Source organism: Sciurus vulgaris, assembly GCF_902686455.1.
Source record: "Sciurus vulgaris genome assembly, chromosome: 10".
Lineage (NCBI taxonomy): Eukaryota > Metazoa > Chordata > Mammalia > Rodentia > Sciuridae > Sciurus > Sciurus vulgaris.
This window is the reverse complement of record NC_136470.1, coordinates 71,221,874-71,248,976: the sequence shown is the minus strand read 5'-3', so window position 1 is coordinate 71,248,976 and position 27,103 is coordinate 71,221,874. Positions and strand designations below refer to the sequence as shown.

The window sequence follows — 27,103 nt, the reverse complement described above, 5'->3', positions numbered from 1 at the left end:
ATTTAGTCGTAAGTAAGAGGATATAGAATAACAATAAGGTATCTTTAAAAATGACAATCACAAGTGTCCATACAGATATGAATTTAATTATTTCTTTTTAAAACTTTTAACATAAAAGTTGTATATATTAATAAGGTATCATGTAATATTCAAAACATGTTCATACTAAATAACGTTCAAATCAAGAGAAACACTTATTCCCTCAAACACTTATCATTTCTTTTTGGTGAACAATTTTAAAAATCCTTTCTGCTAGCTTTTTGAAATGTACATTTGTTATCTTTAATCACCTTGCTCTGCAATAGCACCCCAGAGCTTCTTGCTCATATCTGAGTGTAACTAACATTAATCCACCTTTTCACATTCCTCGCTGCCCTCTTTGTCCCCAGCCTCTGGTAGTCAGCATTCTACTCTCAACTCCTTTGAGAACTAGCACTGCAAAACAGATTTATATTTGTTTTATGAAGAAGAAACTTTGTCAGATTGTTTTTTTAATTTTACTTGCCTAGGACCAAATTTACATCTTTCTATCAGGCCATATTGTCTCATTGTTTAGATAAGATTTACTTCAAATAGAAATTATACACATATGAAACATAAATTTCAGAGTTCACTGAGAAGTGTTAGCTATATCAACATAAAACTATAAATTATTTACAGTTTCCAAATGTTACAGTTTGGATGTGAGGTGTCTCTCAAAAGCTCACATGTGAGACAATGTAATAAGGATCAGAGGAGAAATGATTGGGTTGTAAGAGTCTTAATCAGTAAATTATTCCCTGATGGAATTAACTAAGTAGTAACTGGAGGCAAGGAGGATGTGGTTGGAGAAAGTAGGAATTGGGGTTTGGCTTTGGGGTATATATATATTTGTATCTGTAGAGTGCAGTCTCTCTCTCTGCTTCCTGATCACCATCATATAAGCTGTTTCCCTCCACCACCCTCTCCTGCCATGATGGTCAGCCTCACCTTGAGCCCCAAGGAATGAAACCAGCCTTCTATGCACTATGACCTCTGAAATCATGAGTCCTCAAATAAACCTTTCCTCCTTTACAGTTGTGCTGCTCAGTCATTTCATCAAAGCAGCGAAAAAGCTCACTAGAACACTAGATATGTGGTAAAAAGAGAGCTTTAAAGGTCAGAGATCCACTGTATTCTTTCTTAAATCTTATTGTTCTGCTCTCATCTTTCCAAAAGGCTTTCTGACCATCTTTGGGATCTGCTCTACAGCTAGCGAAATCATGACTCTTATATAGTAAATGCAGTTTATCAGAGTCTTCAATTCACAATATAATCAGAGTCTCTAGTTTGGGCTAATTGTACTCTGTAGTCTGTCTTAAAAAGAGAATGAGGATTAGTTCACAGTTATTTCTTGCCAAAACTTGATGGTGAATATCAAAAGGTCCTAATATTTACTTAGAAGAGGAGCCAATAAATTGACATAAGAGCTAAACAAAATTCTGACACTTAACAGATCAATTTATTTGAAAAATAATGTGAATGATAAATTTCTAACATGATTTCATCTTGTAAACATTTGGAATCTCCAATTTATATTCTCAGTCTTGTTTGCTGAATTTTTAAACAAACTCCCTCTTGGAACTGAATTTCACCTACTCAAGTATCCTACTGAACGCATCCTACATTCAAAATGCTAAAGGTCCTGCTATCACATAAGCAATTAGAGTTAATTGACAATATCATTAATGTGTAACCTATATGATAATGGACAGTTTTGATTAAAACCTAATGTCTAGAACTGCTGTAACCAAGATATATCTAATAATACTACACAGGAAATAATATGATGGTCATGTTTCTAGGCAATAAGGGTCAATCTTCAATTCAGTCTTCAGTAGGAAGAAGAAACTCATTTCAAAGAGGATTTAAGATCACCCTTTTTGAATCAAGAAACAGTATAGAAAATCCACAAATGAAGACCTAAATATAGAGGTTCAAATAAAAACAAAAGAAAATTCAATATTACATAGTCATTTCAAGAGTTCACAAGAAAAGTTAAGAATTACTAGTTTCAGAAATGAGAATTGAAGCAAGAGGTAGTATTCTAATGTAAACAGGCTTTGTAGTACAAGAACAATGAAATACATGAAGAAGATCAAACAGAAATAGAACTAATCTTTGAAGTAACAACTACTTTTTTTCCTGATCCCTACTAAGGAGAAACTAGAAGCTTAATGACAAAAAGGCTTCGCCTTCTATACAGTGTCCAACTTCAATGTAGAGTTTAACATGATTTTTTAAGAAAGAAAGATTTCCAGGCTATCTGAACCAAATGAAAAAGAGTAATGTGATTTACTTAGGATGACTGACATAGGTAAAGGAGAGAGCATGAGAGAACTGTGTATATAACTTTATTAATTGTACTTAATAATTACACCTTAATTTGTAACATTTCTATCACTACCACATGCTGGGTAAAGAATTTTTTGGTTGTTATACTTGAGTCTTGAAAAATATTCTTGTTTCTATGTCCATATTGACTCTCGTTCTAGAAAAAATAATTTAGGACATACTTAATTTTCCATCCATTCATCTAGTCAACTTTCATTAAATAAATCTTAATATAAAGCATTGTCCTACATTACAACACACATACTTCCTTTTCCCTCAAAAAAGCATACTACCTAATAAGAAATAAAATAGCTAGACAAGTAAGAAAAAGAAGAGTAAGCTGTGCTGATTTTTATAATGAGTTCAAAGGGAGAATTTATTACAGTAAGGAAAATCAAGGAAACCTGTAGCTGTATTTGAATTAGGACATTGAAGACAAAAGCACAAAAAAAATATATCTCAAACTAAAATAATATGCAGACCTTGAAAAACGTTTTGCTGATCCTCAGTTTGACTAACTTTTAGAAATTCTACAACTTGTGTAAGAAAGTAAGATCTAAATATCTTGTACTTATCTTTACACACATAAAAAAACAAAAAGATAAACACGAGTAAAACTCAATTAAAATTTAAATAACACTCATGTAACAGTTGATTTTTTTATAACCTCACAATATGGATATGCAGCAGTTCCATTATTAAAGTATAGGAAAGTCACTGATTTTTGCATGTTGATCTTGAATCCTGCTACTTTGTTAAATTTGTTTATTGACTCTCGAAACATTTCGGTGGACTATTTTGGGTCTTCCGAATATAGAATAATGTTGTCAGCAAACAAATAATTTGAGTTCTTCCTCTTCCTCTTTATATTCCTTTAATCTTCTTCTCTTACCTGATTGCTCAAGCTAGAGTTCAAGGCTTATGGTGAATAGGAAGGGTGACAGTAAAAATCCTTGTGTGTTCCTGATAGAGGAAATGCTTTCAGTTTTTTCTCTATTCAGTATGATGCTGGGTTTTTTTTCATATATAGCCTTTATAATGTTAAGGTAAGTTCATTCTATCCCTACTTTGTCTAGTGTTTTAACCATGAATGAGTGCTGGATTTTTCAAATGCTTTTTTTGCTTTTATTAATCATGTGATTCTTGTCCTTAATTCTTATGTTGTGAATTGCATTTATTGATTTCCTTATGATGAATCAACCTTGCATTCCTGGGATAAAACCCACTTGGATCAAGGTTTACTACCTTCTTAGCATGTTTTTGAATGTGCTTGTCCAATATTTTATTCAGAATTTTTTCATCTATATTCATCAGGGATATTGGTCTGAAGTTTTCTTTCCTTGACTTGCATTTATCTGGTTTTGGTATCAGGGTAATACAGGCTTCATAGGATGAATCTGTCATTTTCTATTTCATGGGATAATTTTGTGAGGATTGATATTAGTTATTCTTTTAAAGGTCCAGTGGAACACAGCTCAGAATTGGTCTAGTCCTGGGCCTTTTATTTGTTGGAAGGCTATTGATAGTTGCTTAAATTTCATTATTTAATATTGATCCAATAGTTTTCTATACCCTCATGGTTCAATTTGAGTAGGTTCTATGTCTAGGAATTTTTTAATTGCTTCGAGATTCTTCAGCATATTGAAGTATCAATTTTCAAAATAGTTTCTAATGGTCATCTGGGATTTCAGTAGTCTCTATGGTGATATTTGTAGGTTCTATGTCTAGCAATCTGTCAATCACTTCAAGATTTTCAAGCAGGCCTATGAGAACTTCAGCACCACACACTCAAGCCCAGGCCCAGGTCAATCTGGCCTGTGGATCTCCAGTGCCACCATGCCAGCTCATGGACTCAGCACTGCGGTGCTGAGGATCCCCATCTACCAACAAGTGGTGACACCTCTGCCTGCCATCATGGATTATCCTCAATCTGATGCTGCATCTTTAGTTTGGGCATTTACCATCCTGGGACACTGCATTATCAAGTACCTTTCATGTATCAGGCTACTGAAGACTGGGAAATTTGAATAGTACATTAGAGCTTTGTTGTAGATTTTATTATTATTATTACTATTATTATTATTATTATTCCCATCTTTCTATTTATTGTTTTTCTCACTCTATTTTCCTCTTATCTATTGGTTTCCTTTAAGTTTTTTATCCCTTTTCTCATGCTAACAACCAACATCTTTTGATTCTGCTTTCACTCTTCCTATGATCTAGTACTTTTATACAACCACTTCTTATTTCATTAACATAATGTATTACACCCCTCCCTATCCTCTTTGTCCACTATTAGAAATTGTAGACCTCATCACAAACCTATTGTTTATGCTGTAGATAATTATCAAACTCATCAACTCTGTTTATTATGATAATACTGTTAACGTCTTCATAGGGGCTATTTGGTTTTTGACTGCATATTGTTTGTATTGGGTGCTGCTAACAATGATCTCCCCAATACAGGCGAGGTATTGGAAATCTTCAGGGACACTATAAACCTACAGAGGGAAAACTGTAATACCTCGAATTCGCAATGCTAGAAGGGAAGATACACAAACAGCATGAAAAAACAAGGAAAGGAAGCACTCCGAAAACATCAAGATGCTATATTAATAGAATCCATTGACATTATGGTAGAAAAAATGTCAGAAAGGGAATTCAGAATGTACACACAGAGAAGGTGGTAAGATATCCTGAACAGAACCTCCACGAATTATGTGATAACATGAAAAGACGAAAATTAAGAATTACTGGGGTTGAGGAAGGCAATGAAAGGAATGAACAGTCTATTCAAGGAAATGATATCAGAAAATTTCCAAACCTGAAGAATGAAATGGAAAATCAAACATAAAAGGCTTACAGTGCACCAAGTGCACTAAATTACAACTGACTCACACCAATGCACATGATAATGAAAATGCCCAACATACAAAATAAAGACAGACGCTAAAATGCCACAAGAGAAGAGGATCAGATTACATATAGGGGAAACCAATACAGATATCAGAAGATTCTCAGTCCAGACCCTAAAAGCAAGGAGGGCATGAAACAATGTATTTCAAGTTCTGAAAGAACAGGGATGCCAACCAAGAATCTTCCACCCAGAAAAATGAACCTTCAGATTTCATGATGAAATAAAAAGCTTCCATGATAAACAAAAGTTAAAAGAATTTATAAAAAGAAAGCCAGTATTACAGAACATTCTCAGCAAAATATTCCATGAAGAGGAAATGGAAAACAACAATGAAAATAAAGAGAGGATCTACACTAAAGGAAAAGCCAATCAAAGCAGAAACCAAGTCAAGTTAAAAACAAAAACAAGCCAAAATGACCAGGAATACAAATCATATCTCAATAATAACCCTGAATTTTAATGGCCTAAAACCATTAACCAAAAGACATACACTGGCAGATTAGATTTTTAAAAAGACCCCAAAAGACTCTGCCTTCAAGAGACTCAGAAGAAAAGAGATCCACAGACTGACAGTGAAAGAATGGGAAAAAAAGCATACACACATATGAAGTCAGTGAAAAGGCAGGGGTTTCCATCCTCATATTAAATAAAGAGGACATCAAGCAAAGATTAGAGGGATAAGGAAGGACACTTCATACTGCTTAAGGGAACAATAAATCAAAAAGACATAACAAACAAATATTTGTGCCTGAAAAATGGAACATTTATGTACATCAAACAAACCTTCTCCATTTCAGGAATCAAATAGACCATAATACAATAATACTGGGTGACTTTAACATATCCACCACTGGATAGAAATTCTGAATGAAGACTAAACAAAGAAACCATAGAACTCAATAACACAATCAATAACTTAGACTTAATACACATATATAGATTATTCCATTCATCAACTAGTGAATACATTTTTTTTCTCAGCAGCACATGGATCCTTCTCTAAAACAGACCATATGTTAAGCCACAAAGCAGCCCTTAGTAAACACAAAAAATATAGAGATACTACATTGTATTCTATCAGATCATAATGGAATAAAATTAGAAATCAACAATAAAAAAAAAAGACTCCAACATCTGGAGACTAAATAATATGCTATTGAATGATGCAGAAATAGCAGAAGACATCAGGGAGGAGATAAAAATATTCTTAGACGTAAATGAGAACAACACCACAACACATCAAAATCTCTGAGACACTACGAAAGCAGTATTAAGAGAAAAATTCATAAAAGAAAAAGTCAACAAATAAGTGACCTAACAATACAGCTCAAAGCCCTAGAAAAAAAGAATAGATCAACACCAAAAGTAGTGGAGGACAGGAAATAATTAAAATCTGAGCTGAAATCAATGAAATTGAAACAAAAGAAAACAATTCAAAAAATTTACAAAACAAAAAGTTGGGTCTTTGAAAAAATAAACAAAAATGATAAACCCTTAGCCACACAAATGAAGAGAAGAAGAGAGAAAACTCAAATTACTAAAATTCATGATGAAAAACGAAGTATCACAACAGACGTTACTGAAATACGAAACATAATTAAAAGCCATTTTGAAAATCTATACTCCAGCAAAACAGAAAATCTCCAAGACATCACAGGTTTCTACAGACATATGATCCTCCCAAACTGGATCAGGAGGACATACACAATTTAAACAGATCAATTTCAAACAATGAAACAGAAGTCATCAAAAACATACCAACCAAGAAAAGTCCTGGACAAGATGGATTCTCAGCTGAGTTCTACAAGACCTTCAAAGAACTCATTCCATTACTCCTCAAAGTACTCCATGAAATAGAAAATTAGGGAACCCTTCCAAACTGATTTTATGAAGCTAGTATCACCCAGATACCAAAACCAGACAAAGACACATTAAGGAAAGAAAACTTCAGACCAATATCCCTGATGAACAAGATGCAAAAATTCTTAACAAAATTTTAGCAAATTCCATACAAAAACATATTAAAAAGATAGTGTACCATGATCAAGTGGGTTTCACCCCAGGAAGGCAAGGTGGCTTCAACATCTGAAAATCAACAAATGTTATCCACCACATCAACAAACTTTAAGAATCATATGATTATTTCATATTATTATTTTGATAGATGCAGAAAAAGCATTTGATAAAATACAGCCCCCCTTCATGCTCAAAATACTAGAAAAAAATAGGGATAGTAAGAACATATATCAACATTGTAAAGGCTATGCTAAGCCCACAACCAACATCATTCTAAATGGAAAGAAACTGAAAGCATTCCCCCTAAAATCTGGAACAAGGCAGGGATGCCCTCTTTCACCACTTCTATTCAACACTGTCCTTAAAACTCTAGCCAGAGCGATCAGACAGACCAAAAAAACTGAAGGGAAACAAATTGGAAAAGAAGAACTCAAACTATCAGTATTTGTCAAAGCCATGATTCCGTATTTAGAGGAGCCAAAGATTTCTGCCAGAAAACTTCTAGAACGCATAAATGTATTCAGCAAAGTACCAGTATATAAAATCAATGCTCATAAATCTAATGCATTTTTATCGTAAGTGATAAATCCTCTGAAAGAGAAATTAGGAAAATTACCCCATTCACGATAGCCTCAAAAAAAAAAAAAAAAAAAAACAAAACAACAAAAAACATTGGAATCATTCTAACAAAATAAGTGAAAGACTCTACAATGAAAACCACAGAACACTAAAGAAAGATATTAAAGAAAACCTCAGATGATGGAAAGATCTCCCATGTTCTTGGATAGGCAGAACTAATATTGTCAAAATGGCCACACTACCAAAAGCGCTATACAGATTCAATGCAATTCCAATTAAAACCCCAATGATGTACCTCACAGAAAAAGAGAAAGCAATCATGAAATTCATTTGGAAGAATAAGAGACCCAGAATAGCCAAAGTGATCCTTAGCTGGAAGAGTGAAGCAGACCTTCACTCATGATACCAGACCTTCAACTATACTACAGAGAAATAGTAACAAAAATGGCACGGTATTGGCACCAGAACAGACAGGTAGATCAATGGTACAGAATAGAGCACACAGAGACAAACCCACATACATACAGTCATCTCATACTAGACAAAGGTGCCTAAAACCTACAATGGAGAAAAGATAGCCTCTTCAACAAATGGTGCTGGGAAAACTGGAAATCCACATGCAGCAAAATGAAACAAAACTCCTATCTCTCACCCTACTCAAAACTCAACTCAAAATGGATCCAGGACCTAGATCTAATTAGACCAGAGACCCTGTACCTAATAGAAGAAAAAGTAGGTCCAAATCTTCATCATGTCAGCTTAGGACCAGACTTCCTTAACATGACTCCAAAGCACAAGAAATAAAAGGAATCAATAATTGGGATAGATTCAAACTCAAAAGCTTTTTCTCAGAAAAAGAAACAATCAACAATGTGAAAAGAAAGACTACAGAGTGGAAGAAAATCTTTGCCACACACACTTCAGAGAGAGCACTAATCTCCAAAATCTGTAAAGAAGTCAAAAAACTTTACACCAAGAACACAAATAACCCAATCAATAAATGGGCTAAGGAAATGAGCAGACACTTCACAGAAGATCTATAAGCAATCAACAGATATATTTTAAAAAAGTACAACATCTCTAGTAATAAGATAAATGAAAAATCAAAACTACCCTAAGATTTTATCTCACTCCAATTAGAATGGCTGTTATCAGGAAGACAAGCAACAATAGGTGTTGGTGAGGATGTGGGGAAAAAGGTACACTCATACATTGCTGGTGAGGTTGCAAATTAGTGCAACCACGTGGAAAGCAGTATGGAGAGTCCTCAGAAAACTTGGAATGGAACAACCATTTGACCCAGCTATCCCACTCCTTGGCCTATACCCAAAGGACTTAAAATCAGCATACTACAGTGATGTGGCTACATCAATGTTCACAGCAGCTCAACTCACAATAGCGAGATTGTGGAACCAACCTAGATGACCTTTAACAGATGAATGAATAAAGAAGCTGTGGCATATATACATAATGGAATATTATTCAGTCATGAAGAAGAATAACATTATTGCATTTGCAAGTAAATGGATAGATTTGGTGAATATCATGCTAAGTGAAATAAGACAATTCCAAAAAACCAAAGGCTGAATGTTTTCTCTGGTAAGTAGATTATGATACATGACGGTGGGGGATTGGTAAGGGAAGAATGGAGGAACACTGGATTATGTAAAAGGAAATGAGGGATTGGGAAGAGGCAGGGGAAGGAATGAATGGAATGAAATAAACATCATTACCCTATGTACATGTATGATTACATGAGTGGTATGAGTCTGCATCATGTACAGCACATCATGTTCACCATGGAAATGAAAAGTTGTACCCCATTTGAGTATAATGAATCCAAAAAATAAAATTAATGATTTTCAAGCATATTTAAGTATCAATTTTCAAAATAGTGTCTAATGATTATCTGGATTTCTCTAGTGTCTGTGGTTATATTTCCCTTTTCATCTATAATTTTGTTAATTTGAGTATTATCTTTCTTTTGGTTAATTTGGTTAAGGGTTTTCAATCTTGTTTATCCTTTCCAGAAACCAACTATTTTACTAATCCTTTGTATTATTTTTTATTCTCAATTTCATGGACTTAGGTTCTGATATCAATCAGTGAATTATTTCCTGTCTTCTACTGACAGGTCTCTTAGATATGTTAGATTACTTATTTGGTATCCATTTTTTTAATGTATGAACTTAGTACTATAAACTTCCTTCCTAAAACTGCCTTCACTCTGTCCCACAGATTTTGATATGCTGTATCACTATTCTCATTTGACTGTAACTTTTTTTTTAATTTTTAAAAATTTCTGATTTCTTCTGTTATCTATTCATCATTCAAAAGTGAATTATTTTATCTTGTTATTGATCAGTAATTTCTTACCATTATGGTTTGACAGTATTCAGGAATTCTATTTTTTTGTTGTTGTTATTGTATTTGCTAATATTTACTTTGTGACCTAAAATATGTTATGTGTTGCTGAAAGAAAGTGAAATTCAGTGGTTCAAGGAAGGAACATCCTGTATATATCTGTTTGATCCATTTTATTAATAGTACTTTTTAGTTCTTTAATCCTTAGATTTTTTTTTTTGGCATTTAGTTAGTTAATCTTTATTTAGTTTATGTCTGCATGATCTATCAAGTGGTGAGAAAGGTGTGCTGAAGTCACCCAGTATTATTTTACTGTGGTCTATTTAAAATTGAGAGAGGATGTTTTATGTACTAGATGCACCATTGTTTGGGCCATGGATATTTACAATCATTATATCTTGTTGTCGGATAATTCCCTTAACCAGTATGAAATGTCCTTTTTGTATATTCTGATTAATTTTGATTTGAAGTCCTCTTTGTCTGCGATGAGAAAAATAGCTACTGCTGCTTGTTCACAGGCACCATCTGCTTGGAATGTCTTCTCCCATCTTTTTACCTTCAGTCTGTGAATATCCTAGTCTGTGAGTCTTGCAAACAACATACTACTAGGTCTCATTTTTTAATCCAATCTGTCAATCTAAATCTTTTGACTGAAGAGTTTAGATGGTTTACAGTTAATGTTACAGAGAAATGATATTTATTTCCTACCATTTTGACTTATTTCTAGTTTTAAATTCAGATTTGCTTCTCAAGTAATCGACTATTCTTTACTACAATTCATCCCTATGCTGGTTTTCATTTTTATTTTGATTTCTTTTTCATAAAATATTTCATTGCATTATGTGGTGCATATTTTGTGGTTATGAATTACTTAAATTTCTCTTTATCATGGAAGGTTTTCAATTCATTTCCAATTCTGATGATAAATTTGCTGGGTATAGTAATCTTGGTTGAAACCCACTTTCTTTCAGTTTTTCCTATGTATTAATTCCAATCCCTCCTGGCTTTTAGGGACTGGGTTGAGAAATCAGTTGATATTGGAAGGGATTTAACTCTAAATGTGACCAGTCACTTTTCTCTTTCAGGTTTTAAAATTCTATTAGGCATTTTCATTTTAACATGACTTGGAGTAGATCTCTTTTGATTCTGTCATATTTGGAGTTCTAAATGAATCTTGTATTTGAATTTCCATCTCATTCCAAAACCTGGAAAGTTTGCTAATATTATTTCATTGAAAAGATTGTGTATTCCTTTTATTTGTCTTTTAGAGCCTTCATCTACCCCAAAGATTCTTAAATTTGGTCTCATGGTATAATCCCAAATTTCTAGAAAATCCTGGTCATGGCTCTTAGTATTTTTTCTTTAAGGTTAACTTTATTTTCAAAATTATATACTTTTTTCAAGGTCTGTGCACACCTGTATTCCCAGCAACTCAAGAAGCTGAGGCAGGAGGATTGTTATTTCAAAGTCAGACTCAGCAACTTAGCAAGGCTCTGATCAACTTAGCAAGACCCCCTCTCAAAATGGAAAAAAAAAAAAAGAGAAAAGAAATGAGAAGGGCTAGGGATGTCACTCAGTAGTTAAGTGCCCCTGGGTTCAGGCCCTCGTACAAAAAATTTAGGGAGGTACATAAAATGGACCAGAATATTCCCTTCAACATTTGAACTGTGAGAGGGAGAAAATCCACTCTATCAATCCTCAAAAATGGTTAGGATCTTATCTATTTAAAGCACTGAATAAAAGGGGGAACAAAACCTTACTAGTAGATAAGAGATTAAATATGGGAATCTGAATAGTTAATATTTTTAATGGTAAAGAGAAAGAAGTCACATACTAATTCTCAATTTGTCTTAAATTTTTCAATATCCTGAAATTTCTACCACATAACTTATTTTAAACCAAGAAAAAGTAACAAAGAAATTCTACCTGGTTTTAGAAAATATCTAAATCATAAATTCCCCTTTCCATAAAAAAATAAACTCTTTTGGATATTAAAAAAAAACTTTCCACTGATGTAAAATCCTAGAATAATGAGATATAAAACTCATCCATATTATTCAGAATATTGAGGGTTAATGACTTAGTATAATATACATATAAGAGAAAGAACTTAGAAGTATAATGAAGAAAGCATATAATTTCCATTATTTTTTCTCATCAGATCTATAAAAATCAAGCACACTTCCTTAAACTCTACTCATACAGTAGTGATCCCTTACCAGCCAATATAATTTAATAAAATAAAATAAGCACTACCTTGGGCCCTAGGCAAATAACTGTTTGCCTCCATTTTTCACCTTCTTAGTTTGAATAATATTTGCTAATCTGTTTAAATTTACTTCTCACGGCTAACTCCGTCATTAACATAAAATTTTCCTGTGATATTTCTTCCCACTCATGACAAAGAGTTTGTTTTCAAAATCATAAATAAACATCAGACTATTTTACAGAATTAATGTACAAGTTTTACATCATCTCTAGGTATGTTACCAGTTAAGTGAATGTGTTTTATTCTAGGTTTGATTGAATTCAACACAAAATACATTAAAATGTGAGTTTATTATAAATAAAATTATTTCTAATAATTCTAACATGGGGAGAGATGAATTCTAATTAAATTATTATCTTTTATCATGTTAATCTTAGATGTTTAGTGTTGCTCAACAGTATCATATTTTGGATATCTAAAACTTTTTTCTGTATTTTTTTTAAAGTAAAAAGTATTAAAGCAAACAGGTTAGGGTTAGAGTGTAGGATCTAATCACCATGATCAAAAGGTATAGAAAAACATTTATTATTCATCTGACTTATAAATTAAAGTGCGTGTTTTCAGTACCATGGTGCAAAGAAAAGAACAAGGCATTGCTGACATGCTGGTTTACAAATAGGAGAACAAACTACTTTGGTAGTTCCCATTACTAGGTGACTGAATCTATATCAATTTTATATTTTCTAATAAAAGGAAATATTGTAAGTACAATAATAAGCATTAAATTATTTCTAGCTACTGAGATTATGAATGAAAATGCCAGTCAAGTTAATGTGAAACTTGGTCAAGAAATAATTTTTTGTACATTGAGTTCTTTAATTCATATTTTCTTACCGTTCTCTGTTAAATTTAAGAGAATGAAGAATAGCAGGTCTTTTTTGTCTAAGGTTCCACAAATGAAGTGTATCATCTGAACTTGCACTGACCAAAGCACCCTATAACAAAAAGAAGAAAAAGTAAGTGTGGGATTTGCTTAGTTCAGGGAAATAGATACAGTAAACAAATTTACTGATTTTTCACTGCTTAAGGAGATATTTGTGTCTTTAAAACCTAGAAATATGGAAAGACAACAGCATATACTTCAATCAAGAAGGTTACAATTGCTGAGAACAGAAGTGATTTATTGCATATGGATGGTCAAGATGACTAGTTTAAGTAATATTTACTAATAGGAATAATCATTATAGCATCACTGACACTAATGAAGGTTTTTGGTATTTTCTCTAGAAAAAAGTATAAATTTTTGTTTCTACTACTTACATATATATTACACAGATTTACAAAGAAGCAGATATTCAACACAGTTTTGTAAATCAAATATATAGTTTATATAAAAACCCTCTTCTGTATGAATTTTCTTTATGGTTAAAAAGTATATATTCTTACTAAAAAGTATATTTGATATAATTTAATTTGCTTCTTACACTATAGAAAGTTTCACCTATTATAATCAAAAGTATCTATAACAAAATAAAATATTTCTCCAACTAGAATCCAGTATATCTATAAAAATAATCCCAAGACTTTTTATATACCACCACCAAATACAGATTAATCCTGTATGAAATACAATAGAATATTTTCTACTTGTTAATAAGCCAGAAATGATACGGATGGATAACTGGCCATGAATACATACAAATTATATAAATATAAGGTATATATAATTTAACTATTTCACTGAGTTAAGTGAGAAAATCTTAAAACATATTAGAATTTTTTACTAAATCGATAGTTTCACAGCTGAAAAATGTCAACATGTGCCCTATGGTAGAACATAAAGCTACTCTAGGGTATTGACTATGTCCTCTAAAATTTATCTGGCAGAACTATGATAGTTCTTAGAAAACTAAAACGCTTCACATATTTTCCAAAGTACTTAATTACAGGAATCTCTCAAAAGTTTCCAACATCTATCACAAGTATTAAAAAACATAGTCTCATTTATATGCTAGGAAAAACTATATTGAAATTCCTTGCTTTTGTTATTTCTTTTGAAGTCACGAAAGAGATAATAGGAATCTAAATGTCCTTCTGAAACAGTTCTTACGTTAAAAGCATGCCTGTACCCTATGATATCTCCCTTTATATTGTGTACCCATGATTTTAGTCTCTGAGAGGAATGGCTTTATTTAAAAAAAAACCATTGAACATATCCATACATTTTTAAATTTTATATAAGTTGTACATGTATACACAAATATATAAAAAACACACGTACAAAGGGAAACAGATTGACATATACACTTTAGCATGAACTCATAGTTTTATATCATGCAATATGATATATCCTATACATGCCTAGAGAATTTGTTTGCATGATTTGTAAACTATTTACGCACTTCCTATGCACAAACTAGAAGGTTACTGGGATTGCTTGAAAGTACCTGATGAACACAGTACATTTATCTTATTTCTCATAGAGGTGGAAGTTCCCTTAGGACAGGGTGAGGATAAAACATGTTATATAAAATTAATAAAATGTTTTATATTAGATATTTATGTGCAAACCAAAGATATAACATTCCAAGGCCATGAATTAAAATACAGCATCACATATTCTATAATATCCTAATGTAATACCTGACTGAATCTATGGAGAAACTGAGTATTATTAGTTGTGATAAAATCAGGTTGTAGCATCGCTGAACCACTAAGCATAGTAGCACTAACAAAAGAACAGACACATGAAAGTATGCATATCAGCAGAGTGTCTATGGCTCATTTACAAAAGCATGAATTTGTGTTACCAGAAGCATTATTTATAAATATATGTGATGATTTAAAAACTGGGAAGTACAAAAACATTATCAAGTGTGAGGTAAATCAGTGTGAACAGTTCATGATACACACTGTAAACAATGCAGGGAGAATGGAAGCTTGTCTCTATTTACTTCTAGTTTTGTAGTACAAGGGCAAACTTAGATCTTTGAAGATAATCTTCAGAGTATCAAACTCAGAACAAATCACATGGAAACAAACTGTGCAGAAGGCAAAGTGCTGAGATTCCATATCTAGGAACTATAGAGTAGCACTGAGAACCCAAAATGGTTGACATTCCAGATAATAACAATTAGTTATTATAATAAAATATTTTAAAATGTTTCCTCTTTTCCTCCTTACCTCCCTCTTTTTTTGGTACCCCATGGCAAGTGTGTCTACAAAGTTAAATATGCTAACTTTGTTCATGAGGAGGATCTCACAGCCTCTGAAAAAGATTTTGAGCCAAGAGAAATTTTAAAATGGACATTTTCAACACCACAATTTTTTCTTGCCTCAGGTGTTTTTTTTTTTTTATTGTAAACAAATGGGGTACAACTTGTTTCTCTAGTTACACATGAAGTAGAGGCGTACCATTTGTGTATTCATACATTTATATAGGGTAATGGCGTTTGATTCATTCTGTTATTTTTTCCTTCCCCCATCCCTCCCACCCCTTTTTTCCCTCTATACAGTCCCTTCTTCCTCCATTTTTGCCCCCCTCATACCCCCCATTGTGTATCATCATCCGCTTATCAGCAATATCATTCGTCCTTTGGTTTTTTGAGATTGGCTTATCTCACGTAGCATGATATTCTTCAATTTCATCCATTTGCCTGCAAATGCCATAATTTTATTATTCTTTATGACTGAGTAATATTCCATTGTATATATATATATACCACAGTTTCTTTATCCATTCATCAATTGAAGGGCATCTAGGTCACATGTTTCTTACATAAAATTCTATGAGACATTTTACCTATGTGTACATTTATAAATTGTTAGAATGACACGTGAATACTGATATGGATATTGAATATGCAAATATATGCAGAAACTGAATAGGGTATTATGCTAGGAGAAAACAACCAACTTTTTCCAAGTCACTGAGTTTAATCTTTGAAGTGTTTGAATTTGGTATGGTACAAACTTTTAAAGTATTTTTGCACTGGCTGGCTCATGTAACATAAAGCAGCTATACAAAACTTTAGTATTTGCTATAAAACATCTAAGTCGAGTAGACTAAGTAGCCTTCAACACATGGAAGATCTGTAACTTTTCTGAGTTTGATAAACACAGTTTTTTTCCTAGAAAGTGTCTCATCATTGCAGCTCTATAAAAATAGGTATAGGTATGTTACCATAATAGATATGCATACATAAATAAATAAAAATGAAGATATAAATCAACAAATTCATATGGAAATAATATATACAGACGAAAGAGATATGCATATATAGAAAAAGGGCACACAAGTAAATAAACAAGCTTTATTTTATTTAAGGTGGTGGGAAGAGAGTGAAAAGATGGAAAGTTTAATGGCCAGTTAAATGACTGAAGGGCCTTAGGGTTTTTAAAAGACCATTTAAATAATTAATATAAATTATGTATGCTACAAAATCACAATAAAGGGTATTTTACATAAAATATTTGTCCTTTAATTTTTTATATTTTAATTGATTCTTTTTAGTTATACATGAGGTAGAATCCTTTAAATTTTAATAAACTGGCAACTATAGGAGTATGGCCTTTTATGAAAAATATAACTATAAATAATACTGCATAAATATATAGTACTTAGAATCATATTTGAAATACTATGTCTACTATAGATTGAACATCCCAATCCCCAAATCCAAAATCTCATATGGTATAAAATCTGAAATCTTTTGAGTATCAACAAGATACTACAAGTGGAAAATTCCACATTTGACCTCATGTGACAGGTTGTAGTCAAAACAAGTATACTGAAAATATTATGTAAAATTACCTTCGAACATTATGGGTAAGGTGTAAAGTATTTTTAAATTTCATGCTTATATTTAGGTCCCATCCCTAAGATGTCTCTCATTATGTATACATGGTAACATTCCAAAATCTGGACATAAAACATGAAATCCAAAATACTTCTAGTCCAAAGTATTTCAGATAAGGAATACTCAATTTGTAACACTCTGTGTGTGCGTGCATGTGTGTGTGTGCGTGTGTGTAATAGTCAAAAATCTGTATGTGTGTGTCAAATAGTGTGCGTATGTTTAAATAGTTAAAAAAATTCTTACCTCATTGATCAAGAATTGTAGCTGTAAGACAGCTGCACCACTTTCATGTTGGCAATAACAATCAACTCCAGGTCTACCAAGTCTAACATAATAAAAGTCAAGGACTCTAACATTTTAATTAGCATGAATATTAAAGTGTAAAACATAACCAACTTGTTTAGCAACTAATTCTCTGCTTTTTAGTTACCCTTATTTTTTTACATTAAGAGTTGAAAAGTCTTATTTTAGTTATGCAAATTGAATTATATACCACAGATGTTTAAAAAGTTAGAAAAAAGAATGATAGCAAAAAACTGAAAAGTTTCTTTCCCAAAAAGTAAAACAAGCATTGAGAAGTCAAACACATTTAAGATGTAACTGATTCAATACTTTTTTCCTACAGTAAGTTCAAAATGAGCAAATGACTTTAATGTAATAAATGAAATCATAACTTTAACAAAAAATGAGGAAGTAAGTAAATACACTGAAAATCTTGGTATATTCAGAGCCTTGGTAAGCAATAATTTAAATCCCACAGGTAGTAAATAAATAGAATGATATATTTTACTACATGAAAATACAAAATTTTTGCATTGATAAAGCACCACAGATAAGATTAAAAAGACAATCAATGATGGAAATAATCAGTAACATTTTAAAGGAGAAGAAAGAAAGGGAAGATGGAAGGAAGGATAATCAGAAAATCTACTGGAACAAATTTAATTACATATTCTATACCAAAAGATCTATGTCTCTATATTTATTTATTGTGTCTCTTTTCTTAAAGATGTACATTACATGAGAGCTTCTACCCCAGCCATAATGAAAAAACAGGGGCCCAATCTATCCTTCCACATAAACAATTAAGAGGCATAGACAAAATTCACGTAAGTACAGTTTAGACATTGCTTATAATGTAAGGAATGATGGTAATTCCTTAAAGAGACAAAAAAAGTATTCTGAGCCTCATGATTTCCCTGCTTACCTATAGAGTTTCCAGGCCAGAGCACAGGGATGGGGATGCCAGATGGAATTTAGCAGGTTCACTTCATTGAGAGAAAACTAAGTCTAGGTTGGCCAAGGGTAACAGGTTCACATGGCAAAGTAAAAAAGAAGAAAAAGTGACATAGAAAAGAACTCTAGAGACCTTCAGAAAAATCTTCCTTGAATATTTAGCTAAGTACTACTTAGGAAATAGGTCTGAAGAAACTACCTAAGGCTGGGGAAAGAAAAAACCAAGAGGAAAAAAGGTCTTTCTTGAAGACCAAATCAAGACAAAAACTAATACGTTCTTCTTGAAGAACAAATCAAACAGTAGGAAAATAGCAAATTAATGGCATTAACCATATAGTAGCTATTACCCAAAACTGAATCAAAACAGAAGTGCTAGGAAAAGAAATGGAATGCAACTGAGAAAGTCAGCAACCAAGTGAAATCTGGAAATATCAGTTTTCATAATAGTTAAAAAGAGAGAGAGAGAGAGGGAGAAAGAAGGGGGAAAAAAAAAAAAGACTGCCAGCACTGGGCATGGGGTGTCTTATTTGGGGGTGGGGGAAACTCCCTCTCCAGTAAGTTTAAGAAAAACAAGCTCCATTGTTGAGCAAAACCACAATCTGAGCAGAAAAGAGGCTCATACACCGTGAGATAAGCCAGTACAGAAGAGTCCCAGGACTTCCCTGATTTACTGAAAGTGGAGAAGCAGCATCAGCTTAAAAAGGGCCTCACAGGAAATCAGAAATCCCTGCAGTTTATTTTTTTCATTTATAATTTTTTCATTTTCTTTATTTTTTTTCCTTTTGCCTTCTTGGTGTGTTTTCTTTTTGTGCATCCAAGAGCCAAAAGTCCCCTATGCTTTGCCTCTCACTCTTGCTTCTCTTGGTTGATACCCAAGCCTTGATTCAAGAGACTGTGGCACAGACCCACAGTAAGTTCTGGGGGGGGCGGCAACAGGAACAAGTCTACTGCTCTGTGGACCTGTAGAGCACAGAAAGGCAGGTTTCTTGCTTCAGAATTTGGCAGTAGAAACTTTGTGAAAATGAGAAAGTCCCACAGGGAATACAAGTATCATGGGTTCAGTTTGGGTGAAAAGCAGCAAAGTCCAGTACAAGGAATCCTGGCCAACTCCTCCATGCCTAGAAGTGCCTGAAAGATCTTATGATGCAACATAGTCACTTCCCACATGCACACACCTCAAAAAATTGACTGAGGCTCTTGGAATAAGAGGTGCAGCATAATCTGAATTGCCCACAGGCTGCCTGGGTAAGGAATTCATCACAACAGACATACAAAAAAACATAGAACCTCAAATACATGAAGAAACAAGCCAGTAAGATGCCTTTGAGTTATAAAAATAAAATTGGGGGCTGGGGATACAGCTCAGTTGATAGAATGCTTGCCTTGCCTGTGCAAGGCCCTGGACCCTGGGTTCAATTCCCACCACCTCAATAAATATTTTAAAAAGATGCCTTTGAAAGTTTTTAATCCCCCAACAACTTAATTCAAAAACACAGAAGGGGTGAAATGCTGGATTAAGGTTTCGAAAAGTTAGAGGCTGGGGTTATAGCTCAGTGATAGAGCCAAGAGGGGCACTGGGTTTGATCCTCAGCACCACATAAAAATAAATAAAGTAATTGTGTCCATCTACAATTAAAAACAAATATGCTTTTCATTTTTTAGACTGCATTTTGATTCATTGTAAACAAATGGGGTACACCGTTTCATTTCTATGGTTGTGCACGATATAGATTCATATCATTCATTTAATCATATGTGTACATACAGTAATGATGTATGTCTCATTCTGCAATTTTTCATATCCCCCACCCTTTCATTTCCCTCTGTGTAATCTAAAGCTCCTCCATTCTTCTCTCACTCCTGCCCCACCCTCCCCCATTATATATCATCATCGACTTATCAGGGAAAACATTTGGCCTTTGTTTTGGGGACTGGCTTATTCACTTAGCATGATATTCTCCAATTCCATCCATTTATCTGCAAATGCCATGATATTCTTCTTCTTTATGACTGAATAATATTCCATTGTGTATATATACCAGTTTCTTTATCCATTCATCTGTTGAAGGGCATCTAGGTTGGTTCCACAATCTAGCTATTATGAACTGAGCTGTCCATCTACAATTAAAAAAAAATTTTAAAAAAATTAGAAATGTTGATTGTGAAAATGGTCAACAAATTAATAGAACAACTAAAGAATGAGTTAAGGAAGAAAATACAGGATATAAAAGAGATACTCAGACTCAAACAAATCTTGGATATTAAAAGAAAAGTAAGTCAAATAAAAAACTCAATAGATGAATACACAAGCAGAGAAACTCCACATCATGTACAAATGCAAAAATGGGATCCTTATTAGAATAAGTTATACTCCATATGTGTATATGTCAAAATACACTCTAGTAGCTAAAAAGGATAAAAATTATCTTTAAAAAGATTTAAAAATTAAATAGAAAGATCAAAGCTAAAATTAATGAAATGGAGATTACAAGAATAATACAAAGAATCAATGAACTGAAAAATTTTCTCTTTGAAAAGAGAAATTTGCCCAAATTAACCAAGAAAAGACAACCCAAATTAACTGATATACAGAAAAATATTAGGGATTATTTTGCAAAACTATAGTTCAATAAACTAAAAAATCAAGAAGAAATGGTTAAATTTCTAGAGACACATATGATCTACCAAATTTGAACTAAGAGGATATAGAAAATCTAAACAGACCATAAATATACAGGAGACTGAAGTAGTAACAAAAATCCACCAAACAAAAAGCCCAAGACTAAATGGATTCACAGCTGAATTCTACCTGATATTTAAAGAAATAATATCAATATTTCACAAATAATTCCATGGAATAGATAGGGAAAAAACATTTCCAAACTCATTCTATAAAATCAGTATCACCCTGATACCAAAAACAGATAAGGACACTTCAAAGAAAGAAAATTACAAGCAAATATAGATAAGAATCCATCAAAGAAAGAAATCTACAGGCAACTATCCTTGATGAAAACAGATTAAAAATCTTTAATAAAATGTCAGCAAATCATATTCAAAAACACATTAAAAGATCATATATCATGATTAATTTGGTTTCCTTCCAGGGATGCAAAGATGGTTCCACATACACAAATCAATAAATAAAATATACCTCATAAATAGAATTTAGGGAGGAAAAATGACATGATCATCCAAACTGATGCAAAAAAACAAGTCTTTGACAAAATTCACCATCTCTTCATGATAAAAACCATAAAGAAAGTAGATTTCATAATTTGGATTACATATGACAAACTCAAAGCAATCCTCATAATGAATGGGGGAAAATTATCACAATTACTCTAAAATCAAGAACCCAACAAGGATATCCATTCCTATTCAATACACACTTGAAATTTTAGAAAGAGAAGAAAACAAAAGGGATAAAACAGGAAGGAAATAAAATTACCCCTGTTTGCAGATTATATGACCCTATACTTAGAAGATTCTAAAAGATCCACCTAGAAACTTCTAGAGCTGATGAACAAATTCAGTAAGATATCAGGATACAAAATCAATGTACAAAAATCAATAGCTTTCCTATACATTAATAATGAATTCACTGAGGAAGAAATCAGGAAAACAATGCCATTCACAATGGTATAAAAAGTCTATTTAAGAATAAATGTAGGTTAACCCGGAGGACTGCAGTCTCGAGATCTGAGAGTGTATAGAATGGGAAACAGAACTGTGATTTGGAAATTGTCTCAAACTTGGATGTTGGTGAAGGCGTGGCAGTTAAGCTGCCAGCAGACTGACCGCAGACCACCAATGGAGCACCAGCTGCCTGCTGTCGCCTGGAAGTTCACTGTCACAGTACCTGCAGGATTCCTCAGCCTGACCGACCACTCCCTGCCTTTGGGGCCCTCACATCAACTGATTGCTCCCTGCTGCCAGGACCCCCAGACCAACTGACTGAGCCCTATCACCGGGAACCCAGACCGACTGATTGCACCTGGCCTCCAGGATCCCACAACTACACCAAACACACTGGGACCCCCAGGACCCCTGCCAGACCAACTGCATCCCGGCTCCAGGACCTCCAGCTGACCACATCCACCCCTCAGCTACAACTTCCCATTTGCCAAAGCATTTCGAAGCGAGAGCGGCCATCATGGATAATCCTGGAAGCCGTAGTTCCGATCTTCGGGTGGGGCAAATCCCATCCTGAGATGCGTGCTGGAGGCTTGAAGCTCATTGTCAGGTACCTCTCATGTATCAGGCTACTGAACACTGGGAGGTTTCATTAGTATATGACTGTTATACAGTAGATTTTTTTTCTCCTTTTTAAAAATTAACTTTTTATTTCTTTACTTTCTTGCTTTCTTTTCCTTTTGTTTACCAGTTCCCTCAGAGTCTCTTTCTCCCTTTTTTGCATGTTAACATCCGATTTCTTTTGATTACACTCTCACCCTTTCTATTTTCTAGAACTTCTGTATATTCTTTTCTTATCCCATTAACAGCCATATTCTACATCCCTCTGCATCCTCTTTGTCCTCCATTAGAAACTGAAGACCTTACTGCAAACCTGTTTGTTTTACCAAACATAATATTTGAACTCATTCTGTTTACTATGACGATTTTGTTATTGTCCCCATAGGGGTTATTTGGTCTAGGATTGCATAGTGCTGATTTGGGCACTGCTAATATTGATCTCCCCTTAAAGAAAGGGTTTTGGAAATCTATAGGGCCACTATAAGCCTATAGGGGGAAATCTACAATACCCCAGATCTGCACTGCTAGAGGGGAAGATACATGAACAACATGAAAAAACAAGAGAAGAAAATGATCCAAACAAATCTAGATTCTATAGTAACAGAATCCAATGACAGTATGTTAGAAGAAATGTCAGAAAAGGACTTCAGATTATACATGATTAAGATGATTTGCAAAGCAAAGGATGAGATAAGAGAGCGAATGCAGGCAATGAATGATAATACCAATAAGCTCAAAGAGCACCTGCAGGAAGCAAAAGATCATTTCAACAAAGAGATAGAGATTCTCAAAAAAAGCCTAACAGAAATCCTTGAAATGAAGGAGACAATAAACCAAATAAAAAACTCAATGGAAAGCATCACCAACAGACTAGACCACTTGGAAGACAGAACCTCAGACAATGAAGACAAAATATTTAATCTTGAAAATAAAGTCACCCAAACAAAGAAGATGGTAAGAAATCATGAACAGAATCTCCAAGAATTATGGGACATCATGAAAAGACCAAATTTAAGAATTACTGGGATTGAGGAAGGCACAGAGATACAAACCAAAGGAATGAACAACCTATTCAATGAAATAATATCAGAAAATTTCCCCAACCCGAAGAATGAAATGGAAAATCAAATACAAGAGGCTTACAGAACACTAAATGCACAGAATCACAACAGATCCACACCAAGGCACATTATAATGAACATGCCTAACATTCAAAATAAAGATAGGATTTTGAAGGCTGCGAGAGAAAAGCATCAGATTACATATAGGGGGAGACCAATACGGATAGCAGCCGACTTCTCAACCCAGACTCTAAAAGCTAGAAGGGCCTGGACCAACATATTTCAAGCTCTGAAAGAACATGGTTGCCAACCAAGAATCCTATACCCAGCAAAACTAACCATCAGATTTGAAGGTGAAATAAAATCCTTCCATGATAAACAAAAGTTAAAAGAATTTACAAATAGAAAGCCTGCACTACAGAATGTTCTCAACAAAATATTCCATGAGGAGGAAATGAAAAACAACAATGGAGGTCAGCAAAGGGAGTAACTACCGTAGAGAAAAACCACTCAAAGGAGAAACCAAGCCGACTTAAAAACCAAAAATAAGCCAAATGACTGGGAATACAAATCATTTCTCAATAATAACCCTGAACGTTAATGGCCTAAACTCATCAATCAAAAGACATAGACTTGCAGAATGGATTAAAAAGAAAGACCCAACAATATGCTGCCTGCAAGAGACTCATTTCATAGAAAAAGACATCCACAGACTAAAGGTGAAAGGATGGGAAAAAACCTACCATGCACATGGACTCAGTAAAAAAGTGGGGGTTTCCATCCTTATATCAGATAAAGTGGACTTCAAGCCAAAGTTAGTCAGAAGGGATAAAGAAGGACATTTCATACTGCTTAAGGGAACCATAAATCAGGAAGACATAACGATAGTAAATATTTATGCTCCCAAAAATGGTGCATCCCTCTACATCAAACAAATTCTTCTCAATTTCAAGAATCACATAGACCACAACACAATAATTCTGGGTGACTTTAATGCACTGCTGTCACCACTGAATAGATCTTCCAAACAAAAACCAACCAAAGAAACCATAGAACACAATAACACAATCAATAACCTAGACTTAATAGACATATGTAGAATATTCCATCCATCAATGAGCAGATTCACTTTCTTCTCAGCAGCACATGGAACCTTCTCGAAAATAGACCATGTGTTATGCAACAAAGAAGCCCTTAGGAAATGCAAAAAAATAGAGATACTACCTTGTGTTCTATCAGATCATAATGGACTGAGAGTAGAAATCAATGACAAAATAAAAAACAGAAAGTACTCCAACACCTGGAGACTACATAATATGCTATTGAATGAAACATGGATAACAGAAAACATCAGGAAGGAGATAAAAAAATTCTTAGAAGTAAACGAGAATGACGATACAACATATCAAAATCTCTGGGACACTATGAAAGCAGTACTAAGAGGAAAATTCATTGCATGGAGTGCATTCCAGAAAAGAATGAAGAGTCAACAATTAAATGACCTAACATTACAGCCTAGAAAAAGAAGAATAGAATAACAACAAAAGTAGTAGAAGACAGGAAATAATTAAAATCAGAGCTGAAATCAATGAAATTGAAACAAAAGAAACTATTCAAAAATTGACATAACAAAAAGTTGGTTCTTTGAGAAAGTAAACAAGATAAACCCTTAGCCACACTAACAAAGAGGAGAGAGAAGACTCAAATTACTAAAATACATGATGCAAAAGGAAATATCACAACAGACACCACTGAGATACAGAACATAATGAGAAGCTACTTTGAAAATCTGTATTCCAACAAAATAGATAGTACTGAAGACATCAACAAATTTCTAGAGACATATGCTCAGCCCAAACTGAACCAGGAGGACATACACGATTTAAACAGATCAATATCAAGCAATGAAATAGAAGAAGCCATTAAAAATCTACCATCCAAGAAAAGCCCAGGACCAGATGGATTCTCAGCCGAGTACTATAAGACCTTCGAAGAAGAACTCATTCCAATACTTCTCAAAGTATTCCAAGAAACAGAAAAGGAGCGTACCCAACCGAACTCATTCTATGAAGCTAATATCACCCTCATACCCAAACCAGGAAAAGACACATCAAGGAAAGAAAATTTTAGACCAATATCCTTGATGAATATAGATGCAAAGATCCTTAATAAAATATTGGCAAACTGTATCCAAAAACATATTAAGAAAATTGTGTACCACAATCAACTGGGGTTCATTCCTGGAATGCAAGGATGGTTCAACATTCGTAAATCAATAAACGTAATCCATAATGTCAATAGACTTAAGGATAAGAATCATATGGTTATTTCAATTGACGCAGAAAAAGCATTTGACAAAATACAACACCCCTTCATGCTCAAAACTCTAGAAAAAATAGGGATAGTAACATACATGAACATTGTAAAGGCTATTTATGCTAAGCTCATGGTCAACATCATTCTTAATGGAGAAAAACTGAAACCATTCCCTTTAAAAACGGGAACAAGACAGGGATGTCCTCTTTCACCACTTCTATTCAACACTGTCCTCGAAACTCTAGCCAGAGCAATTAGGCAGACTAAAGAAATTAAAGGGCTATGAATAGGAAAAGAGGAACTTAAGCTATCTGCGGATGACATGATTCTATATTTAGAGGATCCAAAAACGTTCTCCAGAAAACTTCTAGACCTCATCAATGAATTCAGCAAAGTAACAGGTATAAAATCAAAACACATAAATCTATGGCATTTTTATACGCAAGCGATGAAACAGCTGAAAGGGAAATGTGGAAAACAACTCCATTTGCGATAGCCTCAAAAAAAAAAAAAATATTTGGGCATCAATGTAACCAAAGAGGTAAAAGATCTCTACAATGAAAACTACAAAACACTGAAGAAAGAAATTAAGGAAGACCTTAGAAGATGGAAAGATCTCCCATGTTCTTGGATTGGCAGAATTAATATTGTCAAAATGGCCATACTACCAAAAGTGCTATACAGATTCAATGCAATTCCAATTAAAATCCCAATGACGTACCTCACAGAAATAGAGCAAGCAATCATGAAATTCATCTGGAAAAATAAGAAACCCAGAATAGCTAAAGCAATCCTTAGCAGGAAGAATGAAACAGGGGGTATTGCAATAATAGAACTTCAACTATACTACAAAGCAATAGTAACAAAAACAGCATGGTATTGGCACCAAAATAGACAGGTAGATCAATGGTACAGAATAGAGGACAAAGACACAAAC

At 33.6% G+C, this 27,103-nt stretch overlaps 1 protein-coding gene across 13 annotated transcripts in view; it reads right to left on the bottom strand.

The window, feature by feature from the left end:
* STXBP5L (syntaxin binding protein 5L) overlaps positions 1–27,103 on the bottom strand; it is a 452,269-nt gene that overhangs the window by 244,725 nt on the left and 180,441 nt on the right. For 12 of the 13 annotated variants that reach the window (XM_079155274.1, XM_079155277.1, XM_079155276.1 and 9 more), the window contains exons 4-5: positions 17,540–17,621; positions 13,332–13,432 (exon numbers count right to left, since the gene is read on the bottom strand). In XM_079155274.1, coding sequence (XP_079011400.1) covers positions 13,332–13,432; positions 17,540–17,621 — 183 coding nt within the window. Of the gene's footprint in view, positions 1–13,331; positions 13,433–17,539; positions 17,622–27,103 lie in introns of those variants that run through there. The other variant, XM_079155275.1, reaches the window with a different exon arrangement.